Source organism: Tyto alba, unplaced genomic scaffold (genome assembly GCF_018691265.1).
Source record: "Tyto alba isolate M040663 unplaced genomic scaffold, T.alba_DEE_v4.0 Super-Scaffold_23, whole genome shotgun sequence".
Taxonomy (NCBI): Eukaryota; Metazoa; Chordata; class Aves; order Strigiformes; family Tytonidae; genus Tyto; species Tyto alba.
The window spans coordinates 6,056,309-6,075,098 of record NW_024881297.1 but is presented as its reverse complement, the minus strand read 5'-3'; the positions used below and the strand labels follow the sequence as shown (position 1 = coordinate 6,075,098).

The window sequence follows — 18,790 nt, the reverse complement described above, 5'->3', positions numbered from 1 at the left end:
TGGACTTGTTGGATATGAATCCTTATCAGGGATTTATTCTGGATCTCTACATTCTTCCTGTTAAACCTGTGCAGCCTTGCATAAGATAATTCAAAGTTTTTTTACATGAAGAAAGGAAAAGGAAGAGTAAATATGACTCTAACCTATTGGTTAAACTCTTGTGAAAAAGCAAGTCCCAGCCTCTCCTAAAGGACAGTTAATGTCTTTTAAATGGTATTATAGTGACACTCTTAACATAATAGAGACACCCACCGATAAACCTCATAGAGCAAAGACCTCCCTCCCTGTCATGAAACTGCCTGTATAACTCTGCCATCTTCTCTTTTTTTCCTTCTTTGTACAGCCAGTAATAATTCTGTAATAACATGCATTTGAAAACCTGTGTATCTAATATGAGTCATGTGTTCAGGATAATGAAATTCCAAGCTAAATGTGGTTCTCTGATTTCTGTTGAAGTTGGCTGCAATGAGGCTTTCTGTAAATTACTTGTCTGGGCTTGCATGTCTTGCCTTGAGTAAATAGTGTGTTTTGTTATTTTATGCTGCGTTAGGTGCCTGTAAGGTTGTGCTCTGCTGACTTTGATAGGGAGTTTGAAAAAGCACCACTGCAGCACTAAGCAGCACAGAGATTCTTCAAGTTGTAATGCTTCACTCTTCTTTGTATCGTGGTGCTACTGCGTGTTAACTTACATTATTAGTACAAGTTTTGTATATTCATTTTAGTTATGGACTCTTAAAACATGCTTAAACTCGGGTTTGTTTTTCTGCTAAGGTATGAAATGACTTCCAGTATTCTGCACACTGAAATGTTAAGAAGGGTAATGGTAGAACAATTTTTTCTACAAAGTGCTTAATGCTTCTAGAAGTTAAATAAATTCTGAAGTCTCTCTTCAGTCACCAAAAATAAATAAAAAGAGAAAAAGATAAAACAAACAAACAAACAAACAAAAAACAAAACAAACAAACAAACAAACAAAAAAAAAAAAAAACAAGCAAAAAGAACATAATGAAACAAGAAACCAAGACCATTCAAAAATCCCAAGGAAAATTTTAAATATGGGAAATAAGTTGTTTTATTGTCATCTTTAGCTTTTATTGATGTAATCTTTCAGTTCCTTCCCAGCCAGGCAGACTGGAAGTTTGTTCTCATGTTTGAAACTATTGTATGAAAAGCTTAACTTTAACTTGATCCCAGAATTGGGACTTTGTGACCTTTGGAAGCCAGTTCTTAATTAAAAGTTTGGCTTGAACATGATCCAGATGCCTTCTCTGAAATAAAATCCTAATACGTTATGTTAGAATTGAGGAGAATTTGCTGGAGGAGAGGAGACAGCATAAAGTATTTGGGTGATCTTGCAACCACCGTAGATACAGGAGTCTCAGTATTTACAATGTAATTGAATATTTGCAGGACTGCAGTGCATATCCTGTCCATGCCCTGGAAAAGGTCATTTGGTTAGGAGGAGGTGTGGTGTTGGGGGAATGTGTAGGGGGTGTGCATAGGCATGTGTATGTCTACCTGCCAGCAGAGAACTGGAAGGTGGTTGCCAAAGAGAAGATGTCCCAGCAGCAAACAGTTCCATGTCTGTATATATTTTTCCTAAACTGAGAAAAGCGAAGAAAAATCTGGAGGATTTACCCTGAATTTCAGGCTGTAGCATCTTAATTGCCTTTAAACTTTTGTGCATAGACTGAATAGGCTGACAGTCATTGATGCAGTCCCATGTGGAAAGGTTGTAAAATGCCTCCAGAAGATGAGAAGAGTACCTTTGCTTGTGTTATTGGGATAAGTTGTATGGTCTTGCTTAGGGAGAAGGATGTGACAAGAAAGGAGGGTTTGCCCCATATCTTTCTCTACTTGTGAATGCTGGGGAGAATAGCTTTACACCTAGCAGGGCTTCATGTGGAGGTCTGTGAATACACTGAGATAAGCAGTGATTGGAAATCGTGCTTTATGTTCTTGGCTTGTGGATTTACCCCTTGGCCTGCAGCAGTGCACCAACTCCTGCTAACGATGAGTCAAGAGAAGTCAAATACCCTGCAGAGTCAGGTATCACACCACCACATACAAATACTTGTTTCATGTTTTAACGACATATTACACTGATTTTTTGCAAAATTTCATGTCTTGAAGAACCAACATGGAGCCACAATTCATGTGCAATTCAGAAAGCCTAGGCTGCTGACTAGGTGGAAAAAAAAAAAACAAACCTGTTTAAAATCTCACATTCTATTTTATTGCTTCCTTTCCATCCTTTTGCTTCAAAGTCAGTTTAGCAGACTTTAAAAATGTACAGCTAGTAAAACTACTGGGAAAGAAGAGATCTGTTTTCAATTAAACGTTTCTGTACTGTAGCTCCAGTGTCATGTTTGGATTGATGCCTCACTTATAGGGCTGGGAGCGTTTTAAAAATACATCTCCAAAAGCTACCCACGGAATTTGGTTTTTATTTCCCTTGTTAGGCAAGTAATTGCTAGATTGGCAGTAGATTTCTTTGTTGTAAAATGCAGATCGCTGAAAGTAGCCATTGTGAAAGACTGAAGCAGCCCCACAGCACCCCCCAGTGAATTCTCTTCATCTTGCTGTAGGTTGGTTTGCAAATCTGGAAGCTGTATTGCTCATTTCTGAGAGCAGTGTGAAATGTCCTTAGGATTAATTGGGGTTTATGCTCCTAAACTGTGCAACTGGGATGGGCTGGAAGGAGCAATTGGTTTGGTGGGTTGGTTGGTGATTTTGCTTACTTTTCCCAGTTTTCTTAAAGGATCTTGTGTTTGGTGGGACAGTGGAAAACTGCACAACCCAAGTGAACTGATAGAAATGAGGGAAATGCTGGCTTTTAAAAGGAGGAAGGTTTTGGAAACAGATAGTCCAAAATTAACTTGAACTTGTCAATAGTCTTCATCTATTGCATTATCTTACCTATTTTCATGCCTTTTTCCTATTTGGAGTTTTTCTTGCTGCTGTAGGAAGTCTGAATGAGTACTTAGTACTGTTGGCTCCGTGTTTAACTTGTCCTCAGACTTAATACAGGTTATGCTGCAGGTTTATTGTTCTTGCAGGATTTTTCATCAGGAATTTTGTTTTCTGGATATGGGAAGTTGGAACCTTCAACTTTCTTTTTTCAGTGTCCAGACTCCTCTGCTCATGTATTCCCCATTTTGTATTCTTATGTTTTCTATTCTCACGTTTTATGTTCCTTGCTGGGGTGATTTGCACTTGTCTTCACAGCAGTTACATGTGTTTTCTCTATAACATCACTTTTGTTTTCAGTAATATTAACTGTAGTTGAACCAGAGATGGCCTTCTGCAAATAAAGACACCTGAAGTTTTCTCTCACTTTGTGAAGCATTGGTAATCCCGAAATGTGGGGACTTTTTTTTGTGGTGTTTTTTTTTCTGCTTTGTGCGCACTGTGTGGTTGTTCATTGGCTTGTGCATAGGGAAGTTTTGGGAGATGATTGCAAATGTCAAGCACATACCCCTTCTGTGGAGTCCTTTGCTCCAATATGTTGTTTAAAGAATCCACTGAGAGTAGGAACTGAGACTGCTGTATTGATTTCTCATCACATGCATTTAGCTGTTCTGGTTAATTAAATATCCTGTAGGGTCTTATTGATTGGTAATCATATTTTGTGGATGTCAAAGATGAGCCGAGTGAATTATAATTTTCCAGTTCCTGCTTTCTCTCTGTGGATATTTTTCCTTTTTCATCGTGAAAGAACCAGGGACTGAGTCCTGGTGGTTGCTTTCTACATGCAAGAGGTGTGCACCAATTGTTTTCATCAGTTTTGCTTGCAGAAAGGATTGGTTTTTGTCTTGGGTTTTGTTAGTTTTTTAAAAATAAGTTTCAATTTGGAAGTGACAATGAGAGAGAAGTTGAGAGGAGGTGGCTCTGTTAGGATAGCCAAGAGAGAGGCCAGGCAGACCACAGAACCCTCAGGCTGCAGGGACAGAATGGGACTGCACAGCTTCTACTGAGGGTTTGCTTTCAGACTCCGTAGCCACAGACAGGCATTTTAAGACTTTTTGAAAAGATTTCAAAAAATTTCAAATGTTCATTTGTGTTTAAATTTTGCATCAGAACTGTTGTTCTCTTACTCTTCTGATACCCTGATTTAAACTTTCAGAGCCTTTGAGAAGGTACAAATCTTACCACAGCGATGTTTATAGTACTTCAAGTGAAAGTCCATCTGTTATTTCTTCGGAACCAGATTTCAGACAAGGTAAGACCCATGTTTAAAAAAAAAAACAACCAACCCAACAAACAAAAAACAACCAACCAATCCCAAACAGACAAAAAACCTAAAGAAAAAAGTTCAAGATGAAAAATAGACCTCAAAAGTATCAAGTTAAATGTTTAGTAAGAGGCTTCACAATTACCACTAATACAAAGTTGTAAGATGATCTCATGTAATTACAGCATTGTGTACAGTTGAGCATAATTGGCACTCTGTTCAGACATGAGCTTGAGATTTAGCACTCTGGAAGGGAACTTGGTAGGAAAAGCTGGAAATAGTTAACTTTTTACTGGAGTGCTTGTTCTAAATAACATGCTGTCTTCAGAGGCATGAAAATGACTGAGTCGTTATTACTGTACAATAACAGTAAATTGCAAAAGATTTATATGGGATATACATGGTTTCATTATTTTTATATAAGTTGGTTTTACTGTGAGGGTTAAATGGTTCAGAATTTATAGGCCAAGGATTTCAGTGTAATGCAAAAGTAATACATAGTACAGGCTGTTTGTATGATAAATTTAAGTTTTAAAAAATAAATGGCTTGGAAAAGCAGGAGATGGTACGAAGGGTTGTTTGCTGATCTACACAGTGGAAGCACAGCATGGAAGGAAATTCTTGGGGCATTTTTTAGAAGAAGCAATAGAATGGTGAAAAGTCAAGAAGAGACCACAGTTGACAAAATAATAAGCTTTGCAGAATCCTTATACGTGATGGAGACAAACTATTTGTTGAAAATGAGGAAAGAAAGCAACAATTAGGAAGCGGGAGTGTAGCTGCACTGTATGTATTCTGTATGCACAGAATGACAACCCAGCTTCCCTGCACTCACTGCTCTCTCAACCTTCCTTATCTTTGTCTGTCCTACTTACTGAGCTAGAAGCCTAAGGAGCAGTAACAAGTAGCAAGTCTCCTGTAACACATTTATCTGTATCTAAATCAATGTGGCTGTAATGTGTTTTGCAAGAGCTTTCCTACTGTCTTAATTTACTGAGGGTACAGTAAGAAATGAAGGTCATATAATTTGCAAAATGAAGCTCCTAAGTGTAGCATCTCAGGTGCTGCTCTGGGAAGATGTACCGGCAAAGGAGGTAACTATTACATACAGAATAGCAGGTTAGTATATTGCCAAAAGGAAAAAAAAAAAAAATTTTTTTTGATAAATTATAAGGAGTCATCAGATTCCAGGGACAAAAATTAAACACAGGAGCTCGGCAATATATATATGGGTTTCTTAACTCCCTTCTCATGAACTGTATGCATAATTACTTTACCTAGCTGCTCTGTTTCTGTTCTGGAGTGGTGGTTTGTATGATGTCTCTGCCATGTATGCATCTCAACTCATGGGTGACAAAGAAATGTGCTACCTTGGAAAGGTGTCTGTGCAATTGTGTGGGGTTTTTTAAATTGTGGTTTCTTTTAGACTTTCCTTACTATTCTTCTTCAAAGGACTTGTGCAGTGCAGCTATTTTCGTTGCAGGAAACTATAAGATCATTTTGAAAACTGAAATCAACTTCATAATGTTAGTTTGTCTAATACTGTAATGCCATTGTGCAGAACACATGAATCTGATTCCTTCTAAGTAATCTCATATGACTGATAAATCCATAATTTTTAGATGGGATTACTCTGTGTGCTTTGTTGCCCTGCCAGGTATTAATTTGTCTTTTGGTTTGCTAGTGAGAAGAAATGAAGGTTTCAAGAGAGATGATGCCAGCGGTGCTTTGCCAAGTGCTGATGATGTCTCCACATCAAGTCAAGCTAATTCTCAGAGGGCAAGGTAAACCCTGTGGAAATGATATGTCTTGGAGTGCTTTGTCTTTATCAAATAAAGTATTCTAAATCTGCAAGTGAATTTTTCACTCCCATCCCATTTAAGGTTAAAAAATGGCTTATCATACTTGAAAGAAAATAGTATTTCAGAATTACATATTGCAGTCTGAAGTAAAAGTCTTGTGATGCATTGTGGTAAGTATACCAGTTAGGAGTCCAACTTCAGTTCCCATATTTAATAGAGACCTGGTTGTACTCTCGTGTTGCTATATTTGTCATAAGGTCAGGAGCTGTGTTCTGCTTGGAAATATTTAATAATTTTTATTTTTATTGTACTTTTCTAAAATAAGTTTTGGCAAGTATTGATATCAATACAGATTAACTTGCTTTTTTATCATTTAATAAGGAAATGAGAGCGTGCTTATTTCTTTTAAATAAGCCAAAAGCCATACTTTTAGTTATTCTGGCAAACTCTTAGTTTATGTTGTTGTGTTTGGATATTTTTTTTTTTAAATATCTCAGCACTGATTAGGTAGGCCAATTCAGTAACAGTTTATGTTTTTTGAAATTTATTTTACTGTGCTATGTATTTGAGTATTACATCTGTTTGGGTTTTATTTTTTCAAGTGCTGTTCAACCGTATTACTTTAAAAAGTAGGTTCTGCTTTGTACATCACCTTAATACAGCATCTTTGTACAGCAGAAGCCTATCTTGCCATACTTGTTAAGTTTTGAGAGTGGTTCCATTCTAAACGTTTGAGAATTTTTATTGACACTGACCTTTTGGATGGAAAATTTTCTTCTAGTCTCTGCCAGACACTGAGTCACCTTGGAATATTTTATCAAAATCATTCAAATAATTTTTGTAGTAAGGGAAGAAGAAGGAAAAAAAAAAAGTGTTTTCCCCCTCTTCTCACACCACATTACAACAAAAAAGCCTCTCAGCACCTTTTTGCTGTGTTTGAGGCAGATCAGGAGACAGATTGCTGCTGTGGTCTATATTTTAGGATATTTTTATGTTTTTGGCACAAGTTGGATGGGACTCCTGCTCTATCCTATTAAAGAAACTTAGAGGTGTCTGAAGATTGGAACTGTTTCAGGTGATGAGGCAAGGCTGTCAAATGGGTTCTCCATGTTCATTTAACATATAGGGTGATGTATGGTGAGTAGGGCTTTGAACATGGAGATGAAAATAAGTGAACATCTGCTTCTTCACTGTATTGTGTGCCTTAAATGGATCTGAGGAAGGCAGGGTCTCAGGTGAGCTGTGTCTGATTGCAGATGAACAAGAGAATGGTTACTTGAAAGTCTTACAGCTTTCGGTGATCTGCTAAGCAGCTGCATTGGTTTTCTTACTACTTGCGCTTTTCCTGAAAAATGTAAAGTCATTTAGAAATGTGTGTATTGGTATTTCTTGCAGGGGAGAAGGGTTTAGGCATTGCTTAGCTAGGTCAACTCTGTTTTGTTGGCACGAATATGGTCTGTGCATGTAACAGTGTGTGTTAAAATGCAGTGTCTGAGCAGTCTTGGAAATCCAGCCTGTCTTGATGTAAGAGGATTTTGGCTAGTATGTGAGCTTTTAGGGCAAATTTTCAAGGACTCAGGTTACAGGTTTATTTTCCATGAACCCTGTTAAAGAGCTGTAAATTTCTGCCTTGCATTTTATGCTATCTTAGCACCACATGAAAATGTCAAAGTAGGCTATTAATACTGTGTGTACAGAATGAGCATGTAGCTTTCTTAATTTACTTGCCATTGTGTGTTTTTTCTTTTGGTGAATACTGCTAAGTCAACCTTCATTCTTCATTGATTTGAGCCCAGGAAAGTTGCCAATTCAACATTGTAGCTATGTTTCAAAATAAAACAGCAGTAATTTGCAAAGGCTGATAAAGAACTTTTGTTTCTATTTACAAAATGTTTCAAAAATGGGAAGTAGGATGCTATGCAAGTGAGTCACATTGCTGTAAGTTAATCAGGCCTGTTATGCAAATGAAAATGCTATGGTAAGAGTACGTGCTTTCTCATGGTTCTTTTTACATTATTTTACTTAATATTGCTCTTCTAATATTGCTCTTTTAAGACCTGGTACCTTATTAATTAATAGAACTTGTATGTGGGTTTTTACATATATGTAGCTATACAGTCTTACTTCAAGTCTTAGTATTTTTTGAATCTCCTGTTTCTGCTTGGCCTCCTATCTGTGCCTTTGCTCAAAGATACCACTATGAGCTTGCACAAAAATGTCAGATAGTTCTTTACTGATTTTCATAATTTTTCCCTCATTTTCATAAGGTGAAAAAGTTTGGGTTGTTTTTTGGTTTGTTTTGGTCTTTTTTTTTTTTTGGTAGGTTGGGTTGTTTTTGTTTTGTTTTGTTTGTTGTTGTTTGTTTTGTTTTTTTTTAATCTAAGTACCAGACAACTAAGTATATCCAGGACAGAAAAATGGGGCTGAAAGCTATTTTTACTAGCTTTTTTGTAGACCTGTTGAGAAAGAGGAAAGCAGCCATGAACAGAATTTGGTCCTAAAATAATACTTAAATACTATCTCTGTTAATTATATGAGTTGAATAGAAAACAGTGTGCACGCGCTCTCTCTGTCTGTCTCCAACAGCTGTTGAAACTTTACAGTGCTACCAAATGTAAAAAGGAGTACCATCAAAGATGGTAGCTAGTTAAGTAGGAGTTTTCTTAATATTTACATCCACAACATTGCACGTTGCTGTTCTAAAATGTCCTGTGTTGCAGAAGACCATGGCTTTTATAACTTTGGAAGCATAAGTTCTCAAAGTAAAACTCTTGATAACGAGTAGTTCAAAGGAGCAGATTCTCAGAGTTTACATTTTTTTGGCTGATTGTTTGATTTCAGGGTTTGGGGAAGTATATGCAACTTAATTCATTCCTTGAATTCCATCAGCACTTGGGAGCATGCTTCAGGTGTTTTTTTCTGTGTTCAGAGATACCATCTGTACTTCAATACATATTAAATTTACTGCTTCTGTGGCATGTCCTTAGAAGCAGTCAGCTTAATTATCCACGGAATTATCCTTGTAAAACAGAGTTGTAAAACAAATAGGAGGATTTGGATTTGAGAGAGTCTGCTGCCAATATTAAAAAAAAAAAAACAAAAAACAACCAAACAAAAAACCAACAGTGAAGCTGTTCCGAGCTAGCAGCCAGCATGACTTGTGCTGTTTGGGTGGGCTGGCCTCCACTTAAGCTAACAGAAGCCATAGATTTTTCAGTAGTACACTCAGAGTACTCTCAAACCCTTCTTGTAGTCTGTGACTGTTGTTACCCTTTAAACTTCTTGGAATGTTTTCCTGATGACAATGAATACTTGTGTCTGTGTTTCCTCTTTGCTTCTTGTATTCCTTGTTTTTGTCCCTTCCCCTCCCCCCCTTCTTCCTTTACTATTTCTTCCTTTTTCTCTCTAGGAGCAGCAGCTGACACGAATCTCTTCCTTCTGTTGCCTTTTTCTCCCACTAGATTTCATTTCCATATCCTCCCTACCTTACCAAAAGGTGTCCGTATTTCTCAATCTATTCCTGACCTTTCCACTGCAGTAATCATTAGAGAATGCCTACCTGCTTCCCTTCTTCCAACTTCCTTCTCTGAACCAATACCTGCTAATTTCTTGGTAAGTACACTAGGTGAGGAATTAATTCGCTTCCTTTTTTAGAGGAGTCAGCCTTTCAGGTTACTTATTAACTGTGAAATTCTAGTTTGTAGTCAGACACTGATGAAAATACAGAGTAGCAGCCAAGTGCTTGTCTGATTAAGTACCATGGGAAGCACACTTCTACCATGCTATCTGTTAGGAATGTCATTTGGAATTTATTTTTTTTTTTTGGAGAAATAATACTTGCTTATTCTGAACTTCACAAAAGAGCTGTATCTGTCAACAGTATCTCCTCTTCTGTAGAATGAGAGATGCATTCCTTGTCATGGAACCTAAAGAGTGAATCATGCTGATACCCTCAAGAGGAAATTAAGTCTGACCAAGCCAGAGTTAGTTTTACTTACCTAGGATGCTGAAGTGTGCTGATTTCTGGTTGGTGATAGTGCTTATATACTGTTAGGAAAATTCTTAAACCACTAGATTTTTGAGCTTCTTCCCCAGACTCCCCACATCCATGCCAATTTTCAGAGAAAGTAATACATGTCAATGAAGATGATAAATCAACATAATGATAATGCTTTACACAGTAATTTATGATTGCTTCTATTGCACGGAGTTGTATGTTATTAAAAAGGCAATTTTTTTTGTCTGCAGTAGAGGTTTTCACATTAGCAACTATTTTCAGATACCACCAGTTGCTACATGTCTATCTTTTTCATATCATCTTTGATAATTCATAGATATTTATGTTCAGAAAGTGTTTTTGTTCAGAGCCCATCCTTAGACCTTGATCTGAAGGGTGCTCGTGGGTGTATTTAATTTAGTTCATTGTGAATATTCCCACATATGTCAATCTTAATAAGCTGCTTCTTGGTGAAAGGCTAAGCACGTGCACAAGTCTTTGCAGGTCTGAGGCCTTTTCTCATTACTTCATCCGTTTAGGTGCATATTATCAAATCTGTTGCAGAGAGGAACAGAGGAGGGAGAAGGGAAGAGATACTATGAAAGCCCTGCAGAATGGAAAGGATAATGGGTTTACATTAATACATTTTTCTGTAACTACTCTGTATCTTCCCTGAAATTCCATTTGAGAAACTTCAGCATTGCTTTGCTCAGCTTGTGGCACGTTAGTGGTGTTTTATTGTTTGGACTCTCATGATAACATTACTCTTCTAATTTTAATGCTGGTTTTATATGCTACCCAATGAAACTTTAATGTTAAACAAAGAGAATGCAGTTCACTGTTCACACTATTTGGCATTCATTGGAAACTTTGCTGTAAAAAGATTTTAAAAATTTGAAATCATGTCCACCAATTAGCATAGCATAGACAACCGTACTGTCTGGAAAGGTGCATTTTCTCTTAGTTTGTTAACTGATTTGTCATTCGCCAAACAAGTCTTTAGGCTCTTTTTAAAAAGAGGTAAATAAACCTAATGTGTTTAAGAGTCTGTAGATTACCTTTTACTACAAAGAGTCATATGTCAGTGGCAGTGCAGGACTTACTCTACATTTATCTGTATTCTTACACTTCAGTGCAATGATATGCAGGCTTCAAAACACTTTCTTTGCTCTTCCATGTTTTTCATTACTCTAGCATACCATCTAAACTAACACTTAGCTTAGAATTGCTGAAAGTGTTTTTTGGTGGCTGAAAATCTTTAGTTTCCCCCTGTCCACTTGTATTTAAAAATTTTCTCTGTATAGTTATGTTAACAGAGGGAGAACATTGTTTTTTCTTGGTTTAGGATTTCTAAAAAAGCCTTGATGGATTTACATTTAGTTTGGGTTTTAAAGGTGTTTATCTGTAAGCGTGGGACAGAGAGAGGGAAACGGAAGTTGGTTTTGTTTTTCTTGGGCTTCTCCTTTCCTCGCATTTCCTAACCTCCTGATTTTCAAATAAAAAATTACTTTTGTTAATCCAAAACAAGACATGGATTTATTTTCTTCCACAGAGAATAAAATTAGTGGGACATTTGAGATCAATACCTGCTGAGAAAAGAACTGAAGGATAGGTTACTGTGTTTTTCAGGAATACTGATGGGATATTTTTTTTGTTTTCTCCTTTTTTATTTTTTTTTCCCTTCAGATTATTAATTTAGATTATAATTCATTTTTTTGTGGTAGCTGTGTATCAACTAAGCCATGCCTAGGAATTTTAAAGAAAAGGGATTTTTTTCAGCAAAATAAGATGATGAAAACATTAGAGTGTGATACTTAGACTAATTTAGTATATAGGATGTTGATACATATAAAATACTTATAAATATTTCAAGCTATACAACTACTCAGGAAAAAACAGGGTATAAATAACAGTGCTGTGTAAGAGTTTGTAAAGAATTGTTGCAGAGAAAGTGATTGGAGCAATATTTACTTATATAAAGTACACTATTTCAGTTTTTTCATTAACAACATGTTTTTGAGCATGCCTCTTTCACAGTCCCTGTTTGAACAGATAAATTAAGGTATTTTCAATGCGTTCATACTTTTCTTCCTCTTGTGTTCACTGGTTTTGTACTGTTTCACTGGGTTTGTAGTGTCACTTATTTTGACTGCAGCTGAGCCTTTGTTTTCATATGAATAAATGACAGGCAGCTGTAGAAACTTGGCATGTTTGCTCATTTTTTATATTGATGGATTGCTGTAGGGTGCTAACCTCCTGACGGCTCAATAAATGTTGTGTTTAACGTAGTGTTTGATAACTTTGTTACTGTGTTTCAGATTTTGTGTTCTGGGTTTCTGCTTAGGTAAGTGCTTAAAGCAGCAGAATGTCTTAGGCGTACCTACTGATGTCTTTTGTCCCCTCTGTACTATACTGTAGGCAACATGAGGCACCATTTGAAGGCAATCTAATAAGTCAAGAAGTGATGCTAAAGCGTCAGGAAGAAGAAATGATGCAACTGCAAGCTAGAATGGCTCTCAGGCAGTCCCGACCAAACCTCTACCCAGGAGATGCAATTAGGTCCTCAATGCTTGACATCACCAGGGATCCACTGAGAGAAATAGCCCTGGAAACAGCCATGACACAAAGAAAACTGAGGGTAATGCCCTGATCTCAGGCGAACTCTTATTTTCATTGAAACAGAGCAGTGTCTTGGCTGGAACTCTTAATATGTGGGGTTCACAAACTGGGTCCTGTAATAAACAGTCATCAAGAGATTAAATGCTAGATGTTCGGTTTTGACCTGATAGGAAAGACCTATTCTCACAGGGTAAACTTCTGAGGTTTTGTGGCATTAGTGACTATGTAGCCTAAAGCAGTATCAAGAGGTGCTAAAACAGACAGCAAGCCTTGACTAAAGATTACATCAATTAGATAATACGGTGTCCTAACAAAGGTAAGGTGTAGCTTTCTTCTGTATTCTGTGGTGCTTTCAACCACTTCAATTTGCTTTTATTCCTCTTAGCGTAATGTGAATGTGTCTCACCGGCATCAAAGTTTATTAAATCAACAAGTTGGGAAGGTAAAGAAAGGCAGAGAGGATTCATTTGGCCCTTGGATTTACCCTGAATCAGCATGCAGACTCCCTTTTCCAGCTGTCTTGGTATGTGGATGAAATGTAAGATTACAGAGAAAGAGGGAGACAGCGGTATAGGTAAATAATGTGGCTGATGTTTAGAAGAGATGATGGCTTGATGCCCTCTGCTGCTGGTTTCAGTGAATTGGATTTATTTATTATTTGTTTAAGGATGGTGAAACTTGAACCAAGACTCAGGTGAATTTGCTGTCCTAATCCAGGGTAATAATTCCTGCATCTGTCTCCAGTCCACAGCACTCTGACCAGTTAGTTCATGTAGGCTTTAACTAACCAGGTTGGTTTCCCCCTCCCTAGGCCCTTAAGAGGTTTACGTGCAGATGTTTTACATATAGTACACAATAGGTAGTAGACAATAGCCAATGAAGGTTTTCCCTCAAAAGGTTAATCTCGGGCCACTTTTTTAACATGGTATTGAAGTGGGTATTGTGCAGAGGACTTCCTCTAACAGTTTGGACAGGTAACCTCCTATAATTTACAGGCTGAATTAGTAGAACATTTATTTTTCTACAGGCAGACAGAAGTTGGCCAGAATCTCTACTTGAACCCAATAAATATAATTAGGCTGAAACATTTCAGTCTTCAGGAGATAAGGCTTATGTGTCACAGGCAGAGATTTGTCAAGGTACAATTGCCACCAATGCAGCAAACCATAGTATTGTCAGGCAATTGCTCGCTGAGATAAGCCCAGATGGTCCCAATAAGCAACCCACACCCTGGGCTTTTTACCCAATGAAGGAAGGAAAATAGGCAGAGTAATAATGTCTCTATCACTGTAGCTTGCCAGTGGTGTCTGGCACACATGCTGACAAAATCAGGTTCTTCAGACTTACCGGCTCACGTGAGGAATTCAGGATAATTTTATGGTTTTGCCCTTCGGTTCCTCTTTGGCATTTGCAGGGCAGGAGTTAACTGTGCCTCAATTTGTTGTTCAGCAACACTGTTCATTCGTACTCTTGTGATTTGCAGAATTTCTTTGGCCCTGAGTTTGTGAAAATGACGATTGAGCCATTCATTTCCTTGGATCTACCGAAGTCTATCTTGGTAAGACAGGGGCTATTCAGCAGTCAGTGGCAGGGGAAGTATGCTAAATGAACAAGTTTGCTTTTATCACAAGTGTGAATGTTGGGATATTGTTTTTCACAAAATGCAGACTAAGAAAGGGAAGAATGATGACACTAGGCGGAAAGTAAATGTGATGCTTCTAAGCGGGCAGAAGCTGGAGCTGACCTGTGATACCAAAACGATATGTAAAGATGTCTTTGATATGGTTGTTGCCCATATTGGCTTGGTGGAGCATCACTTGTTTGGATTGGCTACTTTAAGAGGTAAGAATAATGATTTCATGCAGTTAACAGGTGCAGAATAAGAAGAATTAGCTACATGTTGTTGAGAAAAGAGAAGCAGAGACTGCCTGGCATCCACAAAGCATTTAATTTGAGCTACATTCTCATGTATTGAGACAAAATACAGTCCTCAACAAAGAGCAATTTTGTACAATAAACTTCTACGTTTGGCTGGGTAACGGATGCTTGTCTGGGGCAGCCTTTTCCCTTTGGTTGCTGAGTTTTCCTCCTTGCTGTTTGTTGCCTTCGCTCTGACTAGTACCCATCAGAGGGCTTTGGGTTTTGCTAATATGCTCTAGGCAATGTTACAGCCTCTTGTAGAAGCAGACCTGTTGGGATGCATAGGGGAGCCGCTTGTATAGAGGGAGTTGCCTTAAGAAAAAAGAATTTGCTCCTGAGCTGTTAATTTTTTCACTATTAGAACAGACCAGAAGTTGGGCTTTTTGTTTTCCCCACTGGGTAGAAGGTCACTGTGGCAGAACTAACATGTTCAGACCCAGGTTTCCTGTCAGCATATCTCACAGGCTGTTAGAGAACTGTAGTGCTCAGAATATTGGCATGAGATAGAAGCCCGAGGTTACTTTATCCTTTGCAGGATTCTGGTGCTCTTGACAGTTTAGAAAGCCTTGAAAACGTTTTGCAGACATGTAAATGGGACAGAAGTAGTAAGGGAGGGAAGGGATGACAGGTTTTGGATTTCCTATGGGATAAGAAATTTGAAATTTTAAAGAAAACCTAGCTCTGTCTCCAGTCTCTAGTTTGTAGCGATCACAGAAGGTAACTTTTTATTTCTTTTTTTTTCTTTCTTTTTTTTTTCCTACTGGTGTCTTCAGGATAACTACAAAATTATTTATCTGCCCTTGTTCAGTGTTCTCTTTAGTAGCTATTGTACTTAAAACCCATTGTTAGTCAACAGAAGACTTTTCTGTTCAAAACCAAATTTCAGAATTGTCTTGATCCTTCAGCTGGAGAAAATACTTGGTTTTAATGTTTTTTACCCATGTGCTTCCCTTTAACATTCATGGCAGACAATGAATTTTTCTTCGTTGATCCTGACATAAAGCTAAGTAAAGTAGCTCCAGAAGGATGGAAAGAAGAACCAAAGAAAAAGAACAAGCTGCCTGTCAACTTCACTCTATTTTTTCGCATAAAGTTTTTTGTGGATGATGTCAGTCTTATACAGTGAGTGTATGATTTTTTTTTTAACCCCTTAAGCCCTAAATTCATGGACAGAAATTGGATATTAATCAAATGCTGGAGATTTGCTATAACAGGAAGAGTACCAAAGAAGGTGTGGGGTTTTTTGTGGTTTTTGTTTTGTTTTCCTGTTCTAGGCATACACTGACCTGTCACCAGTATTACCTGCAGTTGCGGAAGGATATCCTGGAAGACAGGATGCACTGTGATGATGAGACAGCCTTATTATTAGCATCCCTAGCTCTCCAAGCTGAGTATGGAGATTACCAGGCCGAGGTACACTATCAATTTTGCCTTTGAGAAACTGTGTTCTTGCCGATTAATTGAAGAATGAACTGTGAGCTGCGACACATGCTTCACAGCTCTGTCCTGGACTAGAAGCTCAGCTGATACGCTGTTGACAATTTTTGCTGTGGGCGAATTTTCTTTTAGTCTAACACAGGGCTGTTGCAGAATCTAGTTCAAGATCTGGGTGTTGAACCGTCTCTCTTCAATGGAGGTAGAGTCAGGCTTGAATAGGAAGAAACCTTACGTGACGTTAAGTTCTGGGTCAGGGTTGAGATTCTGAATCCTTCCTGTTACTCAGTTTTAATGTACAGCTCTCTGTAAAATTAATGGTTATGCTTCATTTGTGCTGACAGAGTAGTATATGGAGATGCCATCGCAAAAATGTTTTGTGTTGTAGGTCCATGGCATGTCATATTTCAGACTAGAACACTATGTCCCAGCTAGAGTGATGGAGAAGCTAGATCTCTCCTACATCAAGGAAGAGCTGCCAAAATTGCATAGCACTTATGTGGGTGCATCTGAAAAAGAGACAGAATTAGAATTTTTGAAGGTAAGTGGGAAGTAATTTGCTTCCTTAATCTGTGATTTAAGAAATTCCTTGTGGGAATATGGGTGCATGGACCTCAAGTGAAAGCACAGGAAAACAGCTCAGGTTCTGAATAATACTGAAAGAAAGAAAGCTGAAAAGATCTTTTGAAAAGACGCATCATTACAAGGGAAAAGAAATCATAATAGGTGGGAAGGAAGTCCTCTCCCTTTTTTTTCCAATCAGTAGTCTTCCTGCATTTGCTCCAACTAGTTAAAAGCAACTAATGATCCTTGTGTTTACTCTAGAGGAAGCTATGATTATGAGGCAGCACACCCTGCATTCTCTATGTCCTTTGTTCTTTCTGTTGAGGAAAAAAAAAAAAAACAAAAAAAACAAACAAAAACCCCCCCACAAAAACAAACAAACAAACAAAATCCAAAACAAAACAAAAACAAATTATGAAAAGTTTTGTTACAGCTAATGCTGTTTATGGTACTTGATATGAAGCAAGCCAGAAGCATTACCAAGCAGACTTCCTTGAGCAGGTACTATGTTAGGTGATAGGAAAACTATAATCATAGATATTTGGTTTATTCGAAAAGGACCCATTAAGAAATGTAATTATGGGCTTTGCTGCTGTTGCTCATGAGATAACGATCAGGGCCTGCCCAATACAATGGCTGCAGATGGGTTCAGGGGGGGTGATGATTTGCTGCTGAGACACTGGATAACAGTTACACTAATTCCACATTCAGGCTGTAGTTCCACAGTCTCTTTGAGAAGGTGATGGAAGAGGCACTCAGCTGACTTTGCCCCTTCTAAGGCTATTGATCATTTGGCAGAAGTGATCATGTAATTTAACCACAGAGAACAAGAGTAGGGGACTGGATCCTAGCTAAACCTAGCCTGACTGGGATTGGGGTGGGGAGAGCAGTTAGATTCCCTCATTTGGTTCTTTACATCCATCCCTTATGCCAGTACTGAAGAGACAGCAGGACTTGGAGTGCAAAGTGAAACTGCATCTCTTGGCAGTTATGATGCCTTAATGTGATCACTGAATTGTTAATCTAATTCTGTGTTTAAGAAATGTGTCAATAACAAGTACATCTGGCTAGTTACAGTTTGTTGCCAACAATTTTTTTGCGCATGTCTGATTTACTCACAGGCATTCTTGAGTCATGCTTTCGTTCTTTGATCTTAATAAATGCTAGGTTCTTTTGCTGTAGTGTTTGGCAGGTCAAGAGTTACTACCAAGACTTATAACCCTCTAGAGCAGCTGATGTGTTTCTATTGTAACATTTGTAAATTGTAAGTGGAGTCACCAGGCAGAGAGAAATCTTTTCTTCAAAAATTCATATATATGTGTGTGTGCATATATTAAAATATTCATACAGAGGTATATTTATAGAGAGATATAAAAAACTTGTAATAGCCTTAACTTCATATTCTCAGAAGTTTCATTACATTGATCTGTACAGTTGTGTCAAAGGCTCACAGAATATGGGGTTCATCTTCATCATGTGTTGCCTGAGAAGAGATCCCAAACAGGTATCCTTCTGGGAGTGTGCTCCAAAGGAGTTGTTATTTTTGAAGTTCGCAATGGTGCCCGCACACCTGTACTACGCTTCCCATGGAGAGAAACAAAGAAAATATCCTTTAGTGTAAGTCAGTCTCTTTTCCTCTATCTGTGTATACATGTCTGTATTTGTATCGCCAGGTACTGGTTTTGTGTGTGTGTTATCTTTGCAAATTAAGCTGCTGTTTTACAGTGTGATCTATGTATGACTGAGCTGTGTCGTTTTATGGGAATGCAATGGGAGTTTTGGTGTTTTAAGGTTATTTTTTTTCTTCTTTATTAGCTTGCATTCTATTCCAGCCTCAGAGAGACTTCAGCACCTGTGTTTTGGCAAATCTGTGTTTATGAAACATTGCTTCTCTACCTTCTGAAGAAAGAGCCATTATAAAGCTAGATCAAGGGCAATTCTTAACATGGGGAGAGGATCTGCCCATTTACTGCATTTCTGGGCAATCTGCCCATGCTGCTGTATGGGACATGAGTAGTGAAGGAGCACCAGAGTGAGAATCCTGCATTATAGGACTGGGTACTGGCAATTGCCAGTACTTGGTGTAGCTAGGAGATTGCTCCTATGTTGCTTTTAAGTTGTTTTATTTCCAAGAGTAGTTAAGTTAAACAATAATGGGTGACAGGGGCTGACAATCCGGAAAATACCAGCTAGCTCTAGTGGGTACACCATCGTCTGGTT

General features: G+C 38.0%; 1 protein-coding gene across 10 annotated transcripts in view; it reads left to right on the top strand.

Annotated features, from left to right (window-relative positions):
- Positions 1 to 18,790, top strand: part of PTPN13 (protein tyrosine phosphatase non-receptor type 13) — a 125,761-nt gene that overhangs the window by 68,917 nt on the left and 38,054 nt on the right. For 8 of the 10 annotated variants that reach the window (XM_042796694.1, XM_042796692.1, XM_042796693.1 and 5 more), the window contains 9 exons: positions 4,127 to 4,222; positions 5,919 to 6,018; positions 12,449 to 12,671; positions 14,136 to 14,210; positions 14,320 to 14,494; positions 15,541 to 15,694; positions 15,847 to 15,985; positions 16,395 to 16,547; positions 18,005 to 18,187. In XM_042796694.1, the coding sequence (XP_042652628.1) occupies positions 4,127 to 4,222; positions 5,919 to 6,018; positions 12,449 to 12,671; positions 14,136 to 14,210; positions 14,320 to 14,494; positions 15,541 to 15,694; positions 15,847 to 15,985; positions 16,395 to 16,547; positions 18,005 to 18,187 (1,298 nt within the window). The remainder of the gene's footprint in view (positions 1 to 4,126; positions 4,223 to 5,918; positions 6,019 to 12,448; positions 12,672 to 14,135; positions 14,211 to 14,319; positions 14,495 to 15,540; positions 15,695 to 15,846; positions 15,986 to 16,394; positions 16,548 to 18,004; positions 18,188 to 18,790) is intronic. The other 2 variants (XM_042796700.1, XM_042796689.1) reach the window with 1 other exon arrangement.